The sequence below is a fragment of the Onychostruthus taczanowskii genome, unplaced genomic scaffold (assembly GCF_017590055.1).
Source record: "Onychostruthus taczanowskii isolate IOZ18803 unplaced genomic scaffold, ASM1759005v1 scaffold24, whole genome shotgun sequence".
Lineage (NCBI taxonomy): Eukaryota > Metazoa > Chordata > Aves > Passeriformes > Passeridae > Onychostruthus > Onychostruthus taczanowskii.
The window spans coordinates 92,719-113,492 of NW_024499684.1; the positions used below are offsets into that span (position 1 = coordinate 92,719).

At 39.8% G+C, this 20,774-nt stretch overlaps 1 protein-coding gene across 1 annotated transcript; it reads right to left on the reverse strand.

Moving 5' to 3' along the window:
• Positions 1-949: 949 nt before the first annotated feature.
• Positions 950-5,955, reverse strand: TM4SF1 (transmembrane 4 L six family member 1). Its single transcript, XM_041405913.1, has 5 exons — positions 5,719-5,955; positions 3,868-3,957; positions 3,626-3,774; positions 2,069-2,249; positions 950-1,207 (listed from the first exon to the last, which is right to left on the reverse strand). The coding sequence occupies exons 1-5, from the start codon at positions 5,893-5,895 to the stop codon at positions 1,193-1,195; spliced, it is 612 nt and encodes a 203-aa protein (XP_041261847.1). The 5' UTR covers positions 5,896-5,955; the 3' UTR covers positions 950-1,192.
• Positions 5,956-20,774: the final 14,819 nt, after the last annotated feature.

The window sequence follows — 20,774 nt, forward strand, 5'->3', positions numbered from 1 at the left end:
AATGCCATTGCCAGCAGCAATGCTGCCATGCTGGCTTTGTCAGCAATGCTGCTGGCAGCACATTATTCAGATGTACTTGTGGTGAAACATTCACTCTAATGTGCAACAAGCTACACTTCAGAGGTTCTTACCCAGGACCGTACAGTAATGCCTTCAGGCTGATAACTGGTAAAGTCAGGTATTTCAGATTAATCTGTCTTTACTGACCTGAATTTGGACTGTATTCCTTGAAGGCTGCGAGTCCTGAGGGTAGCTGAGGCAAAAAAACAAGAGTCATGCCCACATCTTGTTTTATCTCAGGCCTGTCATGGAGCAATCAGGAGGTGATCCCCCTTGGGAGGGCAGGAGGGGCTAAGCTGGGCTCAGGTGTGCAGGGACCCACTCAGCTCCCTGGCTGAGAGCTACCAGCCCTGACCCAGGACTAAATCTCCACATGTGCTGCTGTATCTGACCAGAGCTGTTGTTGAACCCTTATTGATGAACAAACACCTGTTTCAGTTAAATGAGCCAAACCAAGCAAGGAAGAAGTTCCCACTCTGGCAGAGCCTGCTGGAGAGGAAAAACAGGTTATAACCTGACTGCATTAAATCCATGTCCTCATGTCACCACTGTCCTTTACTCCAAGACCAGGCCAGCAGTGTTTCAGCATGGGCAGGGAAGGAATCACTGACACCTCCTGGGTATTTTTAATACAAATCTTTATTTGTGAAATAGAAGGGAAGTTCAGAAAAATCCTGAAAACCCTCAATCATCCACATTTTACTGCTGCTTTGATTTTGGTCCAGCAGACCAAAACCTTTTATCCAGGCTAGGCTGGATTTGGTTTGTATCCATTCCAAGATCGGAATGAAAGAACAACTTTATTGGGAAAACAAGACAAAGTACAGAACTGTTGTGTCAGTAGAAAGAGAAAAATAAATAAAGCCACTTTAGTGACGTGTTAAGGAAGTTGCCTGTACCAATGTGAAATGAACCAAAGATGTTCAGGATACATTTTGCTTTTCAGTTCAGGCAGGTTAGTGGAAAACCTGCATATGACTCCAACAACAAAGGCCCCAAGTCAGTTAAATTCGTGGCAACAGCAGAGTTTGACAACAATGTGTATTTCAGTTTCCCTGGAATATTTAAAAAAAATCCACAGGATATTCATTACAGCACACACATGCACCGATGTCAATACATTGTCAGGTTTCTAGCAAACATATGTCTGTGGTGGGAACAAAAAGAAAGAAACATATTAATGGAAAGAATGCTAATAGTGTTTCCAACTAAAAATGCAAAATTAACCTGACCATATTTAGAAAACCATAGCATAGCTCTTTTATACTGGAGTTAGAGCAAGGAAGACAGGAGGAAGAAAGCAGCAATAGCTTTGAAAGAGCCCCAGCACTGAACTGTGTCAATTAAAAACATGAAATTCATGCTTACCTATTGTGTGTTATATAAATTATATCTGGTTCATACTTTAAGCCATGGTTATTCCAACACTAGCACTCTGATACTGATTTTGGAATATGTCCAAACTATTTAACAAGGCTTTAAAGAAATTTGGAGAAAATTTCCTTTCCTCACTCAAAAAGAAAAGGAAAAAAAAAAAAAAAGAAAAAAAAAAAAGAAAAAAAAATTCACCTTCAAAAACTGGCCAGATCTGTCTGCAAATTTTGTTAGCTGTGGACAAAAGCCAAGGCTAACACAATATAGTTAGAACAAGCGCCACACAACACCACAATGGTTTAGGCAAAGACCACAACCACCAGGAGATCCATATCTCAGTTATACCACCTATGCAATGTGGTGATGATCACACATGTCATTGGACAGACAAAAGCCCTCTAGCTCCTAGCTCTCAGGCAGATTAACAGCACTGTGACAGCTGAAGAATCAGCTGAAAGCATGTGATCAAACACTACATGAAAATTCTAATCACAACAGGGCTATAGAAACAGCTGTACAGGGAATTGTTGATTAAAATACCTATAAAGTAACTGCTGAGTAAAACTCCACAGTAGTGTAAGTAACAAGTTACATGCTCATCTAAGAAGCATGGGTATATCTGCAAACTACTTACCTCCTCATGACTGCAGCACAACCCACACAGTCCTCCAAGAATGCCATTGATTATCTGTATGAAGCACAGAATGAATTCTATTCCTCCCAAAACAAGGAGGATGGAAAAGAGGGTGACATTCCACTGCACGATGTTTTGAGGTTCCTGACATTCAGACCACTTGTTATACTCAAACAAGTACCTGTACACAGCAATTAAGAGCATATTAACATTGTGTCAGAAGAGGATACCTACCATATACTATAACCATATTATGTCTAGTCTGTAACTGCATTGAGGATATTCACTCGGTGGAGTCCTAATAGGCTAGGTTCCCTTAGAAATACATCCTTAAGGGAATAGAAAAAGCAATGGTTTACTCCATGCAAGGTTTTTTTTGGTTTAGGAAGATGCTGAAATATCAACCACACATTTTTGCTAAATCTTAATTTCTTTTTAAAAAAGTAATCTAAGTTATAAAGGCAGAATTTCCAATTGCTGGTTAAAGCGAGACACAAACTCAAGAAAGCTGAAAGAGCAAAGGTTTTTCTCAAAATGATCACAAGAGCTTTGCAGGACTGGGCCTTTTTTCTAAAGATAGCAGTCACCAGTGTGAGGCAAATGGGTCACTTTCTCTCCTGTGTTGCTGTCTTTGGGTCCTCATATGCTCACTTGGATGAGAACAAATTTGGTGAAGTGCTGCAGTGTTTCAGCTGTTACTGCCCACTTACATCTTGAGAACACCAGCACTTGCCTTCAGCAAGGACTTAGACTAGTTCTTCTACACTCAGTCGCAGTCAGGAGGATGGAGAAGGAGGAATGATACGAGTGAAATACAAGACATGCAAGAGATACAAGTGAAATATGAAATTCAAACTCTGCTGCAAAGAGCTTTATGTGGCTTCTTAGTACTCCAGCTTCCTCTAGTCTGGCATCAGCCATAACCTGTTGCTAGATACACCCTCGAGGTTGCCAGCCATACAGACACTTTAAAAGCAAGCCATGATAGGATCCACATCAGGATTTATGTGCATTAATGGAGAATAGCACACTGAGACTTTTTGCAGGGGAGCCTTAATTAGGGATAATTAGGAGCTTCTTGTCCTCTCTGCTCTGCAGTATACAAAGATTCTTATAAATCTTCTCAAGTTTCATTTATGAGATTCTATGCCATTGTCACTAATGTGAGCATTGTGCCACTTTATGCTGGTGCAAAGCATCTTCAGAAGCAAGACTGAAAAAACTGACACACAAACAATAAGACAAATATCTTAACAACCACTATTCCTAGTCTGTAAATCCTTCAAAGTCCTAAAACTTTATGTTTTGTTAGAGATGTTCGTGGACATGAACAGTAGTATATGATGTATCGATTTAATCACCTATATATTTTTTTATGGCTTTGGTTTTATACTCTAGCAGTGAGGGTAATTGATGCCATTTGTTAAGTTCTAAGTGGGAAGGATAAAGTTATTAATAGATTTTGGTATATGGTTCCTGAACATTGCTGAAAGGTACGGGAATAAAGCCCATGTGTACATAGGGAAGAGAGAACATCCTCATGAACAGATGACTTACCCTCCAGATGAGTCAGTGAAAGGATAGATCCAGTTTCTTTCTAGGCGGGTAAGACAATACGGTCCTTGAGACAAGCCCAGTGCTGAAATGATTATACAGTATCCAGAGCCAAGGATCCCAACAAAGGCTGCCAGAACTGAGGACAGCATCTGCAGAGCAGACATAAACATGAACTCTCAGCACAGCCATTGCCTTGTCTTTACCTGGGATTACCTGGGACTGGGATGTACAGGCTCACTTACCGCACAGCTCTTTCCACAGCCCTCATGGCCAAAGCACCCACAGCAGTCGTCATTGTGAAGCCCAATGAACACTGCAGCTGGAATGAGTACCTGGGTATGGAGAAAAAACCCACACTGTTCCTTTTGGTTGCAAAGAGAGGGCACATATAATACAGTCTTCAAATTGCATTCATTAATGTTGCTTGTTGGCAGTCAGCTGTACAGGTGATTCAGCTTTACTCCTATTTAACACATCTCACTACTGACATCACCAACCCCAGACAGGTACATTTCTATTGCCACTGTGGCAATGTTGCACTTAAGCACAGCAAGAGACTGTTGGGGTATTGCTACATTTAAAGTATTTCAGCTTTAAAATTTTCTCTTTTCATTAAAGGCTGTATTTGCAAATAAAATGCTTTGCAAAAAAAAAAAAAAATAAGAAAAAGAAAGGCAATAACTTTATTCCAAAGAGGACTACAAAATAAATATTTTTGAAAAACAGCTGCTGCCAATATACTTGTTACTTAAGAGCAATCATCATTACTTTTGTGACAAACCAGTCTGACTAGAGTAGAAAGTCTAGTAAAATTTTGCTCAATTCAGAAAAACATCTCATTATAGACATCTACTTTTTGTCCAAGATTTCACAACCAGTGACAGAAATGCAAAGTAGCAAAGAAGAAGCTATCCACGAGAAGCATAAACCATCCATACTCCAGAGTTTTTAGCATAAAATCAAGAATGAACTGAAGGAGCTGAATGAACAAGAAGGTGTTGATTAAAAAGAGGATCCTCCCACCAGCAATAATAGCCCTTAACATTAACATAAGTGCCCACTTATAAAGACTCTACACCCAAGAGTACTCCATAAAAAAAGTAAAGAAAGGATAGAGAGTTATTTGCAAATGCCACAGACTTACTTAACATGAAACTAGAATAATAACTATCCTGTTGAACAGACACATGCTTGTCAACCCTTACTCAAACCCGATGCTGAGCCTCAGTGCTTCAAGTCCAGAAGAGGTTGTACAAGTGCACTGCAGGAGAAGTTCCATTGGTTCCATTTCTATTATTCTGTGTGTAAAGCCCAGACTTTGAAAGTCCCACTCTAGGTCCCAATGGGACTGTAATACAGCTGTAAGTACCTCTCACAATACAAAACACCTTAGCATGCAATTGTTTTCAACCTGTGATTTGCAGACACCCTGAGATCATAAAATTATAGAGTGTTAAGAATTGGAAGGGACCTATAACCTATTTCTAAGAGGACTTCTAAAAGAAGATGAAAAGAGAAGCCTGGAGTTAGGGGTCTTAAATATGCTGCAGTGTGGTCTACAAAACTAAAAAGATAGAAAATAAGAGCTTCACATTAATGACATCCTATAATGAACACACTCAGTCCTTGAATCCTGTTACTCAAATGCAAACCTTTGACAACTACCACTCAACTCCTCTGAATAAACAGCTAAGGCAGAGAAATGCCTGTCAGCATGTCAGATAATAGAAATTAAGGAATTGTATCTAAATGCTCATTATTTAGGGACATTTAAAAGGAAAGTGGTTCAATAATATAACAAAAATTTAAGATTTAACCCTTTACGCAAACTGTGACCTGCTGAGAGGTTTGGTTTCACTTTTGCATTTGGATTCTGTGATTTTTTCAGCTTTAAAGTGACATAATGTTGTAGATAAGATAACCAATAATAATTAATTGTAGCTATGGGATAGTAAAACTCTTTTTTTTTATACAACTCCAGAGACACCTGTTGACAAGACATTTGATGAATAAATTCAGGTAACCAGAAGAGAAAGAGCAGTACCAAGTACCTCCAAAATAAACTTAAAAGAAGACACTAGGTTGTTACTTACCAGAAAGCCTCCACCTAGAATGCCATGAAGGCACTCCACGTATTTGCTGAGGTGATGCTCTGAAGCAAATCTTGTTTCGCCATTGGGAAAATAAAGTAAAGTGTTGGCCACAATGCAGAGGAGAGCAAGGATGAGCAACTTACAACCAACACATCTAGCACACCTTCCAAAACACATATTTTCAACTTTAAAAATCCTCCTTCAACTTGTCCAATTCAATCTATCTCACACCTGTCCACACCTAAAAGAAAATCAGTGTTTGTTCTCACCTCCTTAAATACCAGGAGTTACCTAATTACCTAGATGACGTTTACAACCCTTCCTAACCACCATGCCCAATTGCAGAGGGAGAGAGCAGGGATGGCAGGACACCACCACCCTTTTAAAATGCATTAATTGTAGATTAACTGGATGCAATGAAGGAAATACTGAATACTAGGGAATTTCACACAAACATATGATGCTTGGAATAATCACTGGTGAGCATGATTAGATGTGAACAACAGGCTTAAACCACAACACAAGTTCTGTTAGGAACTGAAGGAAAAATGCTTTGTTTTCTTTGTTAGAAGCAGCTTTGAATTTTAGGTTTATAGGCTGATTCAGAACACCTGAAGCCAGGGTGAGACTTGGCTGACTTCAATAGCACTGAGTCACAGTTTTGGGTATAAACAGAAAAAGGTCTACAGCAATGAGAAGTATGTAGAGCAACCTCTCACTTTGCTATCCTGTTGATGGAAAAACAGAAAACCTCACCAGGAGGTTGGAAAACAAATAAAAGGAACAGGTAAGCTTCTTAGGAGTATCCTTGTTCTTTCCATTATAAGACAACAAGATTTTAGATTAACAGTCAATTAGTAAATGGTTTGGTAACAGCTAAACCAAGCAAACACTTGTGAAAAATACTGCTTAAAACAAGGACTATAAAAGAGAGTCCTTGCATTGAAATATCATGTATAGAAACACACACAAAAAGAAAAATGCCAAGAAAGAAACAGATTATATCCAAGTTTTCCAAATGGCTTCATGTACCAGTAACATTAATTTCCATAGTAAATGGTGACAGAAAGTGCGCTATAAAAATTAAGATTTAGTCTTTTCTCTTTTCCCTCACAAATTTTTCTAAACGAGCCCAGGGCGTTTTTCTTCAGATACAGCTCAACACAAAGGTGTGAGCTGCCATGCCTCCTGCCATCACATGACAGGAGGTAAGTAAAATGCACAGGCCCAGACTAGATCTAGGTGGTGCTGCTGCTGCCATCATCACAGTACAATGTAATTCTCGTTGCAAAACCAGAAGCTAGACAAATGGAGTTTGGGAATGCACAGGATATTAGAAGACTATAACGAAACTTTAAAAGAACCACTCAGGTTTCGTTTTTGAAGGTGGGGTGGGGTGTGTTTAATAGCTAAATAACACAGTAGACACAAGCCCAAGTCAAAACCACGGTATTCTTGCAAAAGATGTGTGGAACGCTTAAGCTGAGAAAGAGTGTGCAAAAATAAAAGTGGGGGGTGAAGCAGGGGCAGAGAGCAGGCTGGTGCAGCTGTGGCTTTGTGATGTAACTTCTCCGGGTATTGTAGATGCTGACCTTGGACACTTCCTTCATCATGAGAAATATCCTCCAATTGTACACACATAGGCTGGCCATTATTGTGTGCTCCACCTCTAATGACTAAAACAACCCTAAACATCATTCTGCAAGTTTCCTCTGCAGAAGAAGACGGACGCTTAACTGAAAACTTCCTTTATTTTGTTGGGCTAAAAGCCCAAACCACTCCTTCCCCAAAACTCACCACACAATACACTTCCCCCCACCTCAACAACCACACCAACATATCGCCTGTGGGACATGGATTTAAAACCCTAGCCCTAACAAATTATTTGAAAACTTGTGAATTTGTTCTACTTGCAACTTATACAATGGTTTTCTAAATATTTCATTTAAAAAATTACATCATCAGGAACTCCCTATATTTAAAATCAATTCTATATTTAAAATGTCTTCTAATAACCTTGAAAACAGTGTAAAGAAAGAAACAAAACAAACATTGTATTTGATGCAAATACAATTTTTTTACTTTGAAATATCTGGTCAGGTGTGAATCAAGGAGGCTTCAATAATGTCACTGCCATTTGGACACCCTATGGTACAGCTTCTACCAGAAAGTCTAACCAGAATATAACTTTTCTTTGCAGAATTTGTGGTGGTCCCACCCACCATCAGAAAAAGGTTAATGGAGGAAAGTGACTCTCATGGAAGTACTGACAGGATGTGGTAACTGTATGGCATCTGCAGGTGAGACACAGCAAAGGAAATAATGGCATGGGCTTCACAGACTTATTTGGAAAAATTGAGCAACACAACATATGTATTTACACAAGTTATTAATTCCCACTTGTATTCTCTGGTAAGCTGTTCTCCTTTGGTCTTTTACTGTTTAATAGGCTGCTGCTCATGGAGGCCAATGCTAGCTCAGATAATAGTTGGGAAGATAGTGGGAATGTGTGGTCACCTGTTGGCTAAACTAAGGGCAGACTCTTGGCCAGCTGTGCAGACAGAGCTCCTGGTGACCTTAGGACAACTCCAACTCCCTTGGACCCATCCATGCTGCCATCCATTTCTCAATGTCCAAATGGTGCATTACCCATGTTTTCCAGTAATCATCCACAAAAACACCGTGATGCAGCTGTAACTGTCCTCACCACCTCTCAAGTGTACGTTGGTTGACAAACTTGACCTGGACAGTCACAAGAGGAAACTGCTCATAATGAAGCCCTTAGTGCCTATGGTCTCCTCCCCACAGACAGAAGAAAGTCTCCAGATTACTTTTATTAATTAGATCGCAACACCTCAGATGAACTAATGAGCTACTTATGAGCACAAGCAACTACCTGTTGTTATGAGAGCAATTGCTCCTAACACAGCTGTAACACACATGCACGTGCTTTGCTTGCTTGTTATCTCTGTCATCACTTTGAGACAGAAATCTGATCTGAACCATAGAAGTCAGAGTGGAGTGAGTGCTCACACTTCTATGTAACAACACACACTGACACACACAGAGAACATTTCATTTATTAGTAATAATGCTGACCTAAGAAGGAGTCAGCAACTGTGCAACAAAAGTAGTTTTTCCATTTAACCTACCAGTCTGGAGACTGAAAAGCTTACAATCAGGGCAGAGCTACCACTAAATGAGTGTACAGAAATCTGTCTCTTTAAAGAAGAGCCCATAAACCTTACTTAAGAACAACTATTACTGACCCTGGACTTGCAATACCACAATCAAATAAACCACTTCAAACACTGTTTTCTGGTGACATACAAAAACCATGCTGTAGCCTCCATTCATTAATTCTTCCAACAGTGTTATTAAGATAAAAGTAGGACATAGGACAAACAAATTCTTTTTCTATTTCTGCAACAGCCTGTAGGTGAAACCTTGGCCTTGCAAAAATGGCCAGAAAAAGTTTGTTTCCCTTGGACTGTACTATTTACACACAGGTTTGCATTTTAGATTTCTAGTCTATCCCTAAAAGTGTGATGATCTTGCAAAAGTTAAACAAGCACGAGGCATTAGCATCACTATACTATAAGTATCCTCTCTTCTACATTGTGTGTTTGCAATGACTGTATGGATCAGAAAACTGGCATCAGCTTAGCCTATAAAGTCTGCAGTGTGTCTCTGATGACTCCCCTCCCTTGCAGCAACCACAAAAAACAGATGTTGAAAACATGGAACAAAAATTACCAGAGTTATGGTTTTGGGTCTTGTGGTGCAAAAGGCAGTCATTAACTACCTTTGTGTTTTTCATAAAGTGATCCTGTTTGTAGTGAACTTCTAATGGAGAAGAAAAAAACCAAAAAGACTACCTCTATCATACCATGTATTTTAGACCTGTAAGCTCAAAAAAAGAATAGAAAATTGAAAAGCACCAAATTATTTGCCTGGTTTTTTCCTTAGCATATGCTTCATACATTGCTCATGCAATCTTGCATCTGGAATTAGCCATTAGCAAGTTCATGTCAATGAAATATTTTAATTATACTTGCTGAACAATCCCACAACTGTTGCTTTGGCTGGGAACAGTCTACATATTGATTCCATAGCAGCAGGATGGGAAAGGAATGTTTAAATTTAACATGTCTTTCACATTAGCATGACTGATTTTCCAGCATGTTGTCTTTACTTGCATATCTTTCAGCATCAGTAGCTGTTGAATCAGACATCACAACCAGAAAAGCATATCAGACATGATCACAAGACTCTTAAAAGATGATTTCCTAAACTGCAATCCCACCTTTCCATCAATCTTTGCTATAATTATTCAAACTGGAATCCTGAAATCCATTTAACAATATACACTCAGCACACAGAATCTTTGTTACAAGATGTTCCTTAAAATGGCTGTCAATGATAAAACCAACTATTTAACAGTCATGTTCCTCCAGCGGGTCTCAAAAATATTATACAAAGGTAGCACACATTTTTAGTAGGATGGAATTTTTAGGAAAACCTCCAAAGCATTCTTTTTAAAATATTTTTAAAAACAATTAAAAAGAACCAATTAAAAACCATTATTAAAAACCAAATTAGTCTACAGAGGATCCTTTTTCATGTAAGCAACATTTAAGGGAGAAAAGTAGAAGAAAATAACATTTAATGTTGATTATCATTTAATCAATTCTTAGCCTTTTTTTAAGGTAACATACTGGAATAACACAACGGAGACCATATGCTCTGTAAATCTACAAAACACATCTACCATGTGGTACTAGATACAGCACTCTACTACAGCTGCTCCATTCACAAGGGCTTTGAAACTCACAGACATGGTGCCTTTCCAATGAACTGTAATTGGCTTGGAGGATGGGGAAATACTTATTTCCTGAATTAGAACTTTTCTATTCTTTTGTACTATAATTACAGCTAAAAGCAGCTGTGTCGTTTGCGTACCAAAACGTGGAATTTGGTGCTGCAGAAATACAGATATGTTCATTCCAGAGCAGCATTCTGCCCCGCAGCCTGGTCTGAGCCCAGGGGTCAGATCCTGCCCGTGGGACTTTGTGCCGGCGCTCAGAAGAGGGACCAGCCCAAGGATTCCAGCGGCTCCCTCTGGTGACAATCGGGCTGTCACCAAACAGGTTCTGCTGGGCCCGTTGGCAGGCCTTGGCCTTCGTGACCTCGAGCTCAGGGCTCCCACAGCGGCACCCGAAATGCCATCTGCACATGAGAGGCGTCTGCCTCTGCTGGAAGACAGCAATGCTCAGGAACAGCTCCTGCTGGCACGGGAGCCAGGCACAGGGCACTCTCACGGGAAGAGGAACTCAACTACGGCATCATGCCCACCAAGGCACACCCTGAGGCTTCGACAGGACCGGTGGGATTTGGTGTTAGCTAGAAAAGAGAGCTCTTCCAAGAACAGACTTATAAACGTTAAGCTAAAAAAGAAAATAAACCAACTTTCCTCTTTTACAGAAAAGTAGTCCTGCTCTCTGCTCTCCATAAGCACAAAGACAAAGGAAACAAAACAAACCAGAAGTTTCCTCTAAAGGTGAGGGGAAAAAAACCCTCAAAAAATCAAAATGCCACAGTCCTTCCCCAGCGTCTGCACTCAATCAGATAGAATTTCCCTCCAAAAAGGCAGGCACCGTCAGGCAGAGGAAACTGCAACCATGTCAACAATAGTATTTGCCTGTCTGGCAAAACGTCCTGGGCTTTTGTGTGTTATACTCCATTGACTCCCAGGATTTTGATAAATTACACTCTGCTCTAAGATGAAGACATAGGGTTACTAAAGGAGCACTACTTAGAGACATACAAAGGGCTCAAGGAAAATTAAGATGTGTCCTGTGAAATCATTACAATTACAAAGCCATTACAGCATTCTTCACATGCAGACTTTTAAAGTAGGTTGCTGATTAATCCAGCCTATGATTAATGTGCAATGAATAAAAATATTATCCCAACAGAAATTAGTTTACTGTCCATTTTCATTACAATTTATTATTATTTTAATTATTAAACTCTTTTTATCTCAACCCATCAGTTTTCTCACTATAAAACCCCATCCCATCAAGGGCAGAGTCAGCAAGAAGCTCTGTGCTGGCTGGGTTACACCATGACAAGTGTCTGAACAGTACATTCCTAAGTAATGTCAACAACAAGGTTCTATTAAATTTTATTGCTAGTAACTCAATTCTGATAACACTAGGATCATGAATGAATGAATGAATATTGCCAAGACAGAATCTGGATTTTGCTTTTAATTATTTAAGATTGTAAAACAGTAATCTGAAAAACATAAGACATTTCTACTTTTCTATCAAAATAAAATGAAGACCTAAAATTTACAAGCTCATCTTGCAAAGACCTCAAAGATCATCCTCACCATTGGAAATTATACTCACAAAGAGGAAAAAGAAAAGTAATCACCATTGGTTAGAGAGCACAGAGTTGTCAGGGCCATATAACTTTGCACTGCTAATGGAGTCATTTTATCTTAATGATAAGGAGTCCCAGTACCTTAGAAGTCATGAGAGATACTTCTATCTTTCCTTGCCTTAAAGAAAAAAAAGGCTCACCTATGGTCACAGCACTGCAAGAATAACTCCACCAACATTGCATTTACATAGTTCTGCATGGAACTAAGGCACAAGGTGGAACTTAGACTGTGAACTATAGACAAAAAGCTGAGCAGCTGAGGCTAGTGAAGGTGCACAACACCCTCACCTCCTAGACTCAGCCAACACACCTCTGACAGTCTGTCCTCTCCTGGAATTTCACATCTGCTCTGCAGAATGAGAAAACAGGCAGAAGAGGCTAGAACTCCATTCCTGTTCTCCTTTTGCATTAAGAAGGCTTTGTGTGAAACAAAAATAAGTTCCTTTAGTTAGGCAGAACTTAACATAAATAGAAAATACATATTTTTAAAAATCTGAAAATTACCTGTCCTGTCATGTAAGAGTAGTATAGTTTGGACTCTATTAACATCTTCTCAAACAGTCTTTGCCAGCACTAGAACATGTTTTATTGGTAAGGACTTTCTCATTTGTGGTCTAAGTTCTTAGCTGTCTGGAACCAGTCCTGTTCCAAAGCCCATTTTGCATTTGACTAGAGAGCAGACCTCAAGGCATTAGCTCGAGGATCCACCACAGTAAAGCAGTTAATCTCAATTCTAACGACAATACATTTTCAGAGCTAGATTTCCTACTGCTTGGAACACAGAAAACTTAGCACACATAAAAGTTCTGTCTCAGCTAAAAATTAACTACTATATACCTATAAGACAAAACTTTCCCCCGTATTGTAAACTGTCCTACTGGAACCAAAGGATGTATTCATACAGGCAAATGACAAAAATAGGATCCTAATCCATACCCACTTTCTTAAAGCAAAGGACTGTATTAGGCTAGATGTCTCACACTAGTACAGCACTGGAGAACTTTAAGGAGAGCAATTCCAGATTAGTATAAGCCATAAGGTGGCGGTCTCATGTTGTGCCAAGGGAGGTTTAGATGAGATATGTGGAAAAATATCTTAGCCAAAAGGTTTGACCAGCCCTATGATGGAGTCCCCATCCCCAGAGGGATTAAAAAGCTGTGTGGATGTGGCACTTGGGTACAACAGTTAGGGTGGCCTTGGCAGTGCTGGGGGAATCATTGGACTCAATGGTCCCAGAGGGCTTTAATAAACTGATTCCATACCTCTATGATAATCTGAAACAATCGAGACACACCAAGGTTTAGACAGACACATGGAAATGATAGGTGTTGTCATATGAAAGACAAAATACTACATGGAGCCAAGGTCCTCCAATAGTTGTAAGGAGCCAAAGTCCTCTAATAGCTATATAATGCCTATATCCATAAGACATTTCAGCTTTATAACTAATAATTGGTTAGGTTCAAATACAATCCTGACAATAAATTAGAATAAACACATCTATCTAAAGTACACAAACCCAGACTAACACCGCCTGTTACTTACACACATGGTAATTTCTACGTCTGCATAAGTAATCACTGTGCTCATGGATTTTCTTTGGTTCCTTTTATAAAGCTGTGATTATGCAAAGCATTAAGATGATTTTTAGCTGCAAGATCTTACTAAGCATGGACCTTATTGAATTTAACCTGACTGCAAACCCCATCAGCCTCCAATATTTCATTTCTGCCCTTCAAACACACGAATGAAACAAAAGCCTTAAACAGAAAGATGACTGCTAGCCAGCTAGCTGGGAAGCAGAATGGCATGGTGGGTGTTTGGAGAGCATCACTGTAAGGTCCTCCTTCCATGCTCTGCTCCACACTCACTGGTACAGCTCCTGCCATGCCAGGCTCTCAGCTGGGCACAGAAACTCTGCCACAGAAAGCAGAGGAGCCCTTGGGAGAGCTGCAGTCCTCTGTGTTTGAAGACAGCCTCCCTCTCCCCTTCACCCAAGGAAGAAAGGTTGGCTGGGATGCTGCTGGTACTGCATGTGCTGCCCCATGTGACAGAGATCAGCTCTGAACAAAACACGTGCCAGGAGGTACCAGCACCTGAAGATGCAGAGACTTAATAGCTCCAAGCTGTGCCGCAGCATTCATTGGCTTCTCTGATCACGATGACTGAGATCTAAGGTTGAAACCAATTCTTTTTCATTTTTACTATCCTCTGACTCTCCAGGCAAAAATTTTTATGCTACTGTTCAGCAAGAGGAAAATATTAAGCCATTACACAGTTATTTTTTTTAATTGAACACTTTCCAACTTTTGCTTAAAATTAAAGATATCACTGCATCTCTTCCCTTTCTTTACTTTTTAGCTGATTTACAATCCACAGATTACTTGTTTCTAATAGGTCTTTACTGCTTTACTACTTTAACAATAGTTATTTTCTTTTTTCTAACCACTTTTATTTTTTTAACTAGCACATGGACTAATGTTATAAAAATCCCAGGACTAATGTTATAAAAATGGACAACTTTTTTAGCCAAATTATTTAACAGCGACATACTTCAAATACTTGTGAGGGAAGTCTGATAACCATCATTTGCACAAATATGGTTAGAGTCCCCAGTGACAGATTTCCTCCTCATAGCACAGAGTATGCAAGAGAGGAGAAAAATATCTCTAAAAGTTAATCAGCTGAGAGCACCCCTTAGCATCAGATGTTTTTCTAGGTACCTTGTCTGTCAGCACAGACTGAGTGAAGTGAAGCTGAGTCCCACAGCCTCAGCACCTGAAAACAGCATCAGCAAAGCTACAATTGCAATAGATTTACACATTTACATGTTACACATTGCGACATGGCCCATGTTACTGCACTGCCATGTAAAGAGCAGTAAAAAGCACTGTGTATCCAGGCATTATTCACGTAGCTCAAGGTACTAATTTCATCATATTGCTCACAGCATTGTGCAGTAGTTAGCAATGAGAAATTCTGAAAAGATATAAAGTTCTTTATAAAAATTGGTTAAATCATAATGGAAATTTTCTTCAAAATTTATTTTGTAGCTTGCAAAACATAATATTTTCAACAGAATTCAAAATGGTCTCATACTAAGAACATCTCTCCAATAAAATCATACTTCGATTAGAAGTAGAAAACTGGAGACTTGCCTTTTACCTGTGTCAAGGAATATGTCTTGAACTGCAAGTGGCTGAAAATTTTTATGGATTCATTCCTCTGTGTCTGAATCACACTTTCAGAGTTGATCAGACTTGAAAAACAAATACATGCCTCTGAAATTTCTTACTGGATATAAAAGACATACCTTTAACATTAGAACTCTTCAAAATGTTTCGAGTCAAAGCTATGATTCTTTCTCTATTTGGAGGAATTTCCCAAACATTCACATGCTGCGGGGAGGAAAAAAAGCTTTTTCTTCCTGCTTTAAACAAAACCAAAAAAAAAGTGTTATTAGAAATTTGTATTAAAACCAGCAGAGTGAATGTATTCCTTCATAATACAAACTCCCAAAAGCAAGGTAGTCTTTCCCCACTTCTCTAAATCAATCTTTTAGAATAAGATACAAGTATTATGAATTAGCACAGTGTTCTGCAATAGCAACCCAATTTGCCCAATCCAATGTAAGAAAGTTCTAATGCTGTCATTATTGCTACATGAGGGGAAATCTTGTTCATTCACACAGAATAGATTTCACTTGCAGATGAGTTACAGAGGGCTGATTTTCATAATGCACTTGAAATTTGCTTATATGTAACAGTCAAAACAGTTTATAAGAAATATGTAAAGTTATGAAAAACCCTTTTTTTACCTTCAGCATATGATCTCTAAACAAAATAAAAAGCCTGGAGTGCCAGTCTGCTTGCTCACAAGAGGACATCAGTGGAAGCAAGGTGCCCTGTAAATCCTGCCAAATATACTCACACCTGAACCTCTACTTTTTGGGGAAAACTGTTCCTGTAGTCCTGAGCTGCGGGACACAGCTCCCTGGGCTGCTGCTGCTCTGCTGTACTGGGCGCCTCTCAAAACCTTTTTCTTCTTGAGATGGCACACAAGAAGGCAGCACAGCCGGCACGACCTGCCTACCGATAAGGCGTTTGACAAAAAGATGTGGTCTAGTAAGCCCTCAGGCTGAGGAAGGCCTGTGACTTTCCTCATGTTGAGGAGGTTTTTTAATGATCTATTGTCAAGAAGTGGGCATCCCAACTTTTCCTACATCTGTACTCTAAAAGTAGTGATGTTGACTCCACTTTTAAAATGTGCCTCTGCACACACTGATTTGCTCCAACCTCCAAAATCTACCTCTTTTCCTTGACAGGATCAAGGCATGACTCACTCCTCCTAGCCAACAACAAACTCAAGTAGCCAGCTAAATCCATCCCAATGGAAGGAATTCCCTCTACCTGTGCAAGGCTCTGATACAGTTATCCCCATACCTGCTGGGCATTAGTGTCAGTTCTGAGGTGCCTTTGCAGGTGTCACTACAAACCATGTCATGACAGATCAAGCACTTCCATTCCTCTTCCAGCATACATCATCCTGACCTCAAGCTAACCCAAATTATCTTGCTAAGTCTACAAAAATCTTGTGAAGTTTTATGTCTGCTTTCCAAGATGCTATGTGCCTGGATGTTTTGGTTTTAGTACTGCTCAGCACACAAATGTTCCCTCTTTGAAAATAGTTGATTCACTTGCCCAACAGGCAGCCCATTATGTTGCTCAACAGGGACACAACTATCATGGATGGAATTAAAAAGTTTCCTCAAGTAAAGGCTACAAGCATGGGTGTGGATGTAGCCAGGTATTTCAAAATAGTCTCTGTGAGCCATGTTGTGGGCTTCTGCTTCTTTCTAAAAATACCTCTTAATAGGCAATGTGTGCCACTGAATGAATGACTAAGAACTTTTTCCTATGAGCCCTGGATTAGAGGGAATGTTTGCCCTTGGTGTTACAGGGTACTGCGTCTAAGAGGCAGGTCTGCAGATCATGCTGACCTGCCTACTGAGAAAATGCAGCTCATAACTTCTAATAAAAGCCTTCCCTTTTCCTACACATTTTGCAACCCAACTATCATTATATAGCCTCACTATAAAACAGAAATGCACAAGTTTTCAGAAGTATGAGGAATATTAGGAAGAAAGAGTAGGCAAAACCAAAATATCTAATAAGAAATAAATATCTAATATATAAAATTTAAAAATGCAACTCTGCTTTTCGAAGTATAGTACTTAAAAGGCATACCTAGACATTCAATCACCTACACCTTTTGGGTAAAAGTATTCCAACTGAAAAATAACTTGGGAAGAAACTCTCTGTGTATCAAATGCCCTAGAATATGATATAGAACTAAACATATTGGTCTCTTTTTTTGGTGTTTTTTTCCCTAAATTTCTGTAACACCCACTATGCATTTAGCAGAAATGCCTGTTATCAGGGATAATGATTGTGACAGTAAAGAAAACAGAGATCACTTTTTTAAAAGCCTTTGTCTTAAAATTCCCATATTTGTTACTTTTTAAAGACTAACAGAAGTTCTGAAAACACCTGTTTCCACATCATTACAGATATGACCTTCCTTCACTAAGGAAGTATCACTTCTACTGTCTACCAGCATTATTCAGAAGATTTCCTGTTTTCAAGTGGAACGGGGGAAAATACCCACTCAGTACACACCATCAAGTTCAGTGGCAGATTTCTCACCATTTAAATCTGAAAAGCACAGTGCATTCTTAGTGACTGCTTCCAGCATAACACGGCTGAACAGGCAAGGGAATTCCTTGGCGATTTCCACAGGCTTCACAAGGGAGAAGGCAGGGCAGATACGTCTGCTGTCTATCAAGTCAAAGATAGACAGATAGAAAGCTTCAGATAGAAAATCAGCACCTGAGCTTGTCCCAGAGAGGATCAGGCAAAAAGGGCATTGTTTTCAGGGAGGAAATGGAATGTTCTTGTGTGAGCAGCACAGCATAGGACTGCACAGAAACAGTGAAGGAACACAGAGCCAGGCTAAACACCAAATTACTAACACCACTAACTGCAGAGGAAGATCTCTGCACGAGGACAACGTGTGTTTCCTGGAAAGGCATACAACTTGTACATTGCTGCTGAATTGTTGTTCATGCTGGAAATTGGTTGCTGTTTACACACCAAATCCCAAGGGGATTTCAACATCTTCAAATTCAGGTCACTTACTCTGTTGCCTAAATAGAAATCAGAAATAGAACAGCCCATGTCCCTCAGTGACTTTCATTTAAAGACAGACGAAAACTAAGAAAAGCCAGGAGTTTTGGCAAAATCGAAGTGCATATCTGCTGTGTTTGCAAGAAACTGGTTCTACCTGTGAGCGTAAACATGGCTCTGAAACAGCTGTTCAGCTAGAGCTTCTTCTGCTCTTCAATGCTAGAGAAACGGCAATTTCATCCCATGAAAAAGAACACATAAAAGGGCTTAGCACTTTCAAAGCTGTTGTCAGATTCAGAGGATGAGCTCTACATTGTAATTAAAGAGACTAATAAGTCAGTAAAAACAGCAAAATACAAAGATGAAGATGAGAATAAAGACCTCATTGTATTAAGATGACAACTCATGTAGAAAGTCAGGTACTTTTGAGCTAGTATTGATATGTATATTTCAAGAGTATACAATAGCTTTGCTCAAAAAAGGCTAGGGTGTGACAAGAGCTGAAGCCCTTGCACAAGATCATGCAGCAACAACCATCAGAGGAGCCAAGGCGAATCCTGACAGGCCACTTAAGTGCAACCTGGAGTAGGTGCTATGACACATAGTGGTGATGATCTAAAACAACCTATTTTGCTACAACTGGGCTGTAAAGGTATGTTAAGATTTTGAAACATATTCACCAGCTAAAAAATAATTTTAGTCCCCATTCTAGAAAGGTAGTGTTATTCCCAGCCCCTCTAAATGGTGTGACAATTGGCTACCAAGAAGTTGACAAACATATAGAAATATCCTACACATTGAACTTGAAAAGAAATGTTATAAAAACAGACCCTTAGTACCACACACGTAAGTTCATTCTGGAGTCTTAAAATCACTCCAGACCACTAGAAGTCCAAGAGGAACAACTGAAACACAGAGACACCTCAAAAAGAGTTTAATAAAACTATTTGCACTTAATCTAACCAGGGACTTCTCTTGTCAATTAAAGCTGGATGCAACCCAGCCCACCAGTGCAGCCCCCAACAGTAAAATCCCTGGATTCTTCTGAGATCCTGTTCACACTCATTTCCTGATATTTGTCCTAGCATTCCTGTGGTCTTACTTGGACTGGATCAGAGAACTAATGAGGATCAAAACCAGTCCAGTGGTGGAAATTACAAATTACAAATTTTCAAACCTCGTGTGTTCAGCCCATCTGCAAAGGGCAGCGGCAAATGCCAGCTCCTCTGGGTGCTGGTGGAAGCTCAGGTGGGCACTGCTGTGCCCCCAGCCACAGGCAGGCCAGCTCTGCTGCCTGGGCCACGGACAGGAGCCCTGCAGTCTGGAGCAGCCAAGGCACTCCTCGCTACCAAAAATGTGCTTTCTGTCCTCTTGGCGAAGCACCAAAGGCGCAAAAAAGGGAGCAGGGGAAGAAATTGGAGAGTCTTAACAAAGTGCCAGAGAGGATGAGTCTGTATATTGTCGTGGTGTCTTTTCAGATCCCTGTTTCTGTAGAACAGAGACACCTGCTGCAGTATTCTTTGCATCAGTGTCCCACTTGCAGAGGTGATGGTGCTGTGCATGGGGATGTGGGGGACGACCAGGAGACAGCTGAGGAGGCAGAGCCATGGCCAGGGGAAATGGCAGCAAAGGCAGCACATCTCAGGGGTGCAGCTGATCTCTGGCCTTGGCGACAGGAGGAGATGGTAGAAAAGACAGCTTAAGGGACAGACAGGAAAACAGAAATGTGAACTCTAAGGTCTGCCACTGTCCCTCGACCTCAGGCCAGCTTCAAATGCTCAGCATACTTTTCACAATGAAACACAGATAACTAACTAGAATGATCTCAAAAAAAAAATTATTTCTAATTTCTTGCTAATCATGTAAGAGCAGGATTAGGCTCTTGGAATCTGAATGTTTGCACTGTTAGGATCCATGGCAGTCCTTACATAAACACAGCAGAAACACTGCACCTTTGAGATCATACAGCACACTTCATCCCAGATCCCTGGTAAAAATGCAGGAGATCCATTATCTGTCAGAACAATATGGGAGTGTTATGAAAGGAACAGGGTACAGCCTGGTACCGTACCATTAAATATTAACACAAGTGATAACTAATCTACTCAAGGTGAGTCAACTCTGACCACAGTTTTAACCATTTACCGAAAAAAAAAAAAAAAGTTTAATAAATCAAGACTAAGCACATAAATTGTCATAAAACATGCTACATTATAGTTTTGTGGGAAAACATATATGTGAAAAAGATCCAAATTTTATTTTGCTGTTTGAAAAAAAGTGAAAAGAAAAAAACTCTTGTAACCAACCCTGAGCTTGCAGTTCTAACAATTTCACAAAATCCAGTGTTTTGCATTCAAACCGGATTACTTCCATGCCTTTAGAAAACAAAATAAACCACTAATCCCTACATGATAAATCTCA

Bases quoted from the DNA above. Each gene is read 5' to 3' on its own strand.
- TM4SF1 (XM_041405913.1), bottom strand. From the start codon at position 5,895: ATGTGTTTTGGAAGGTGTGCTAGATGTGTTGGTTGTAAGTTGCTCATC. The intron at 3,775-3,867 runs GTAAGTGAGCCT...TCTGCTCTGCAG, and splicing joins GCTGTGGAAAGAGCTGTGCG to ATGCTGTCCTCAGTTCTGGC. The intron at 2,250-3,625 runs GTAAGTCATCTG...TGCTGTGTACAG, and splicing joins TTCACTGACTCATCTGGAGG to GTACTTGTTTGAGTATAACA.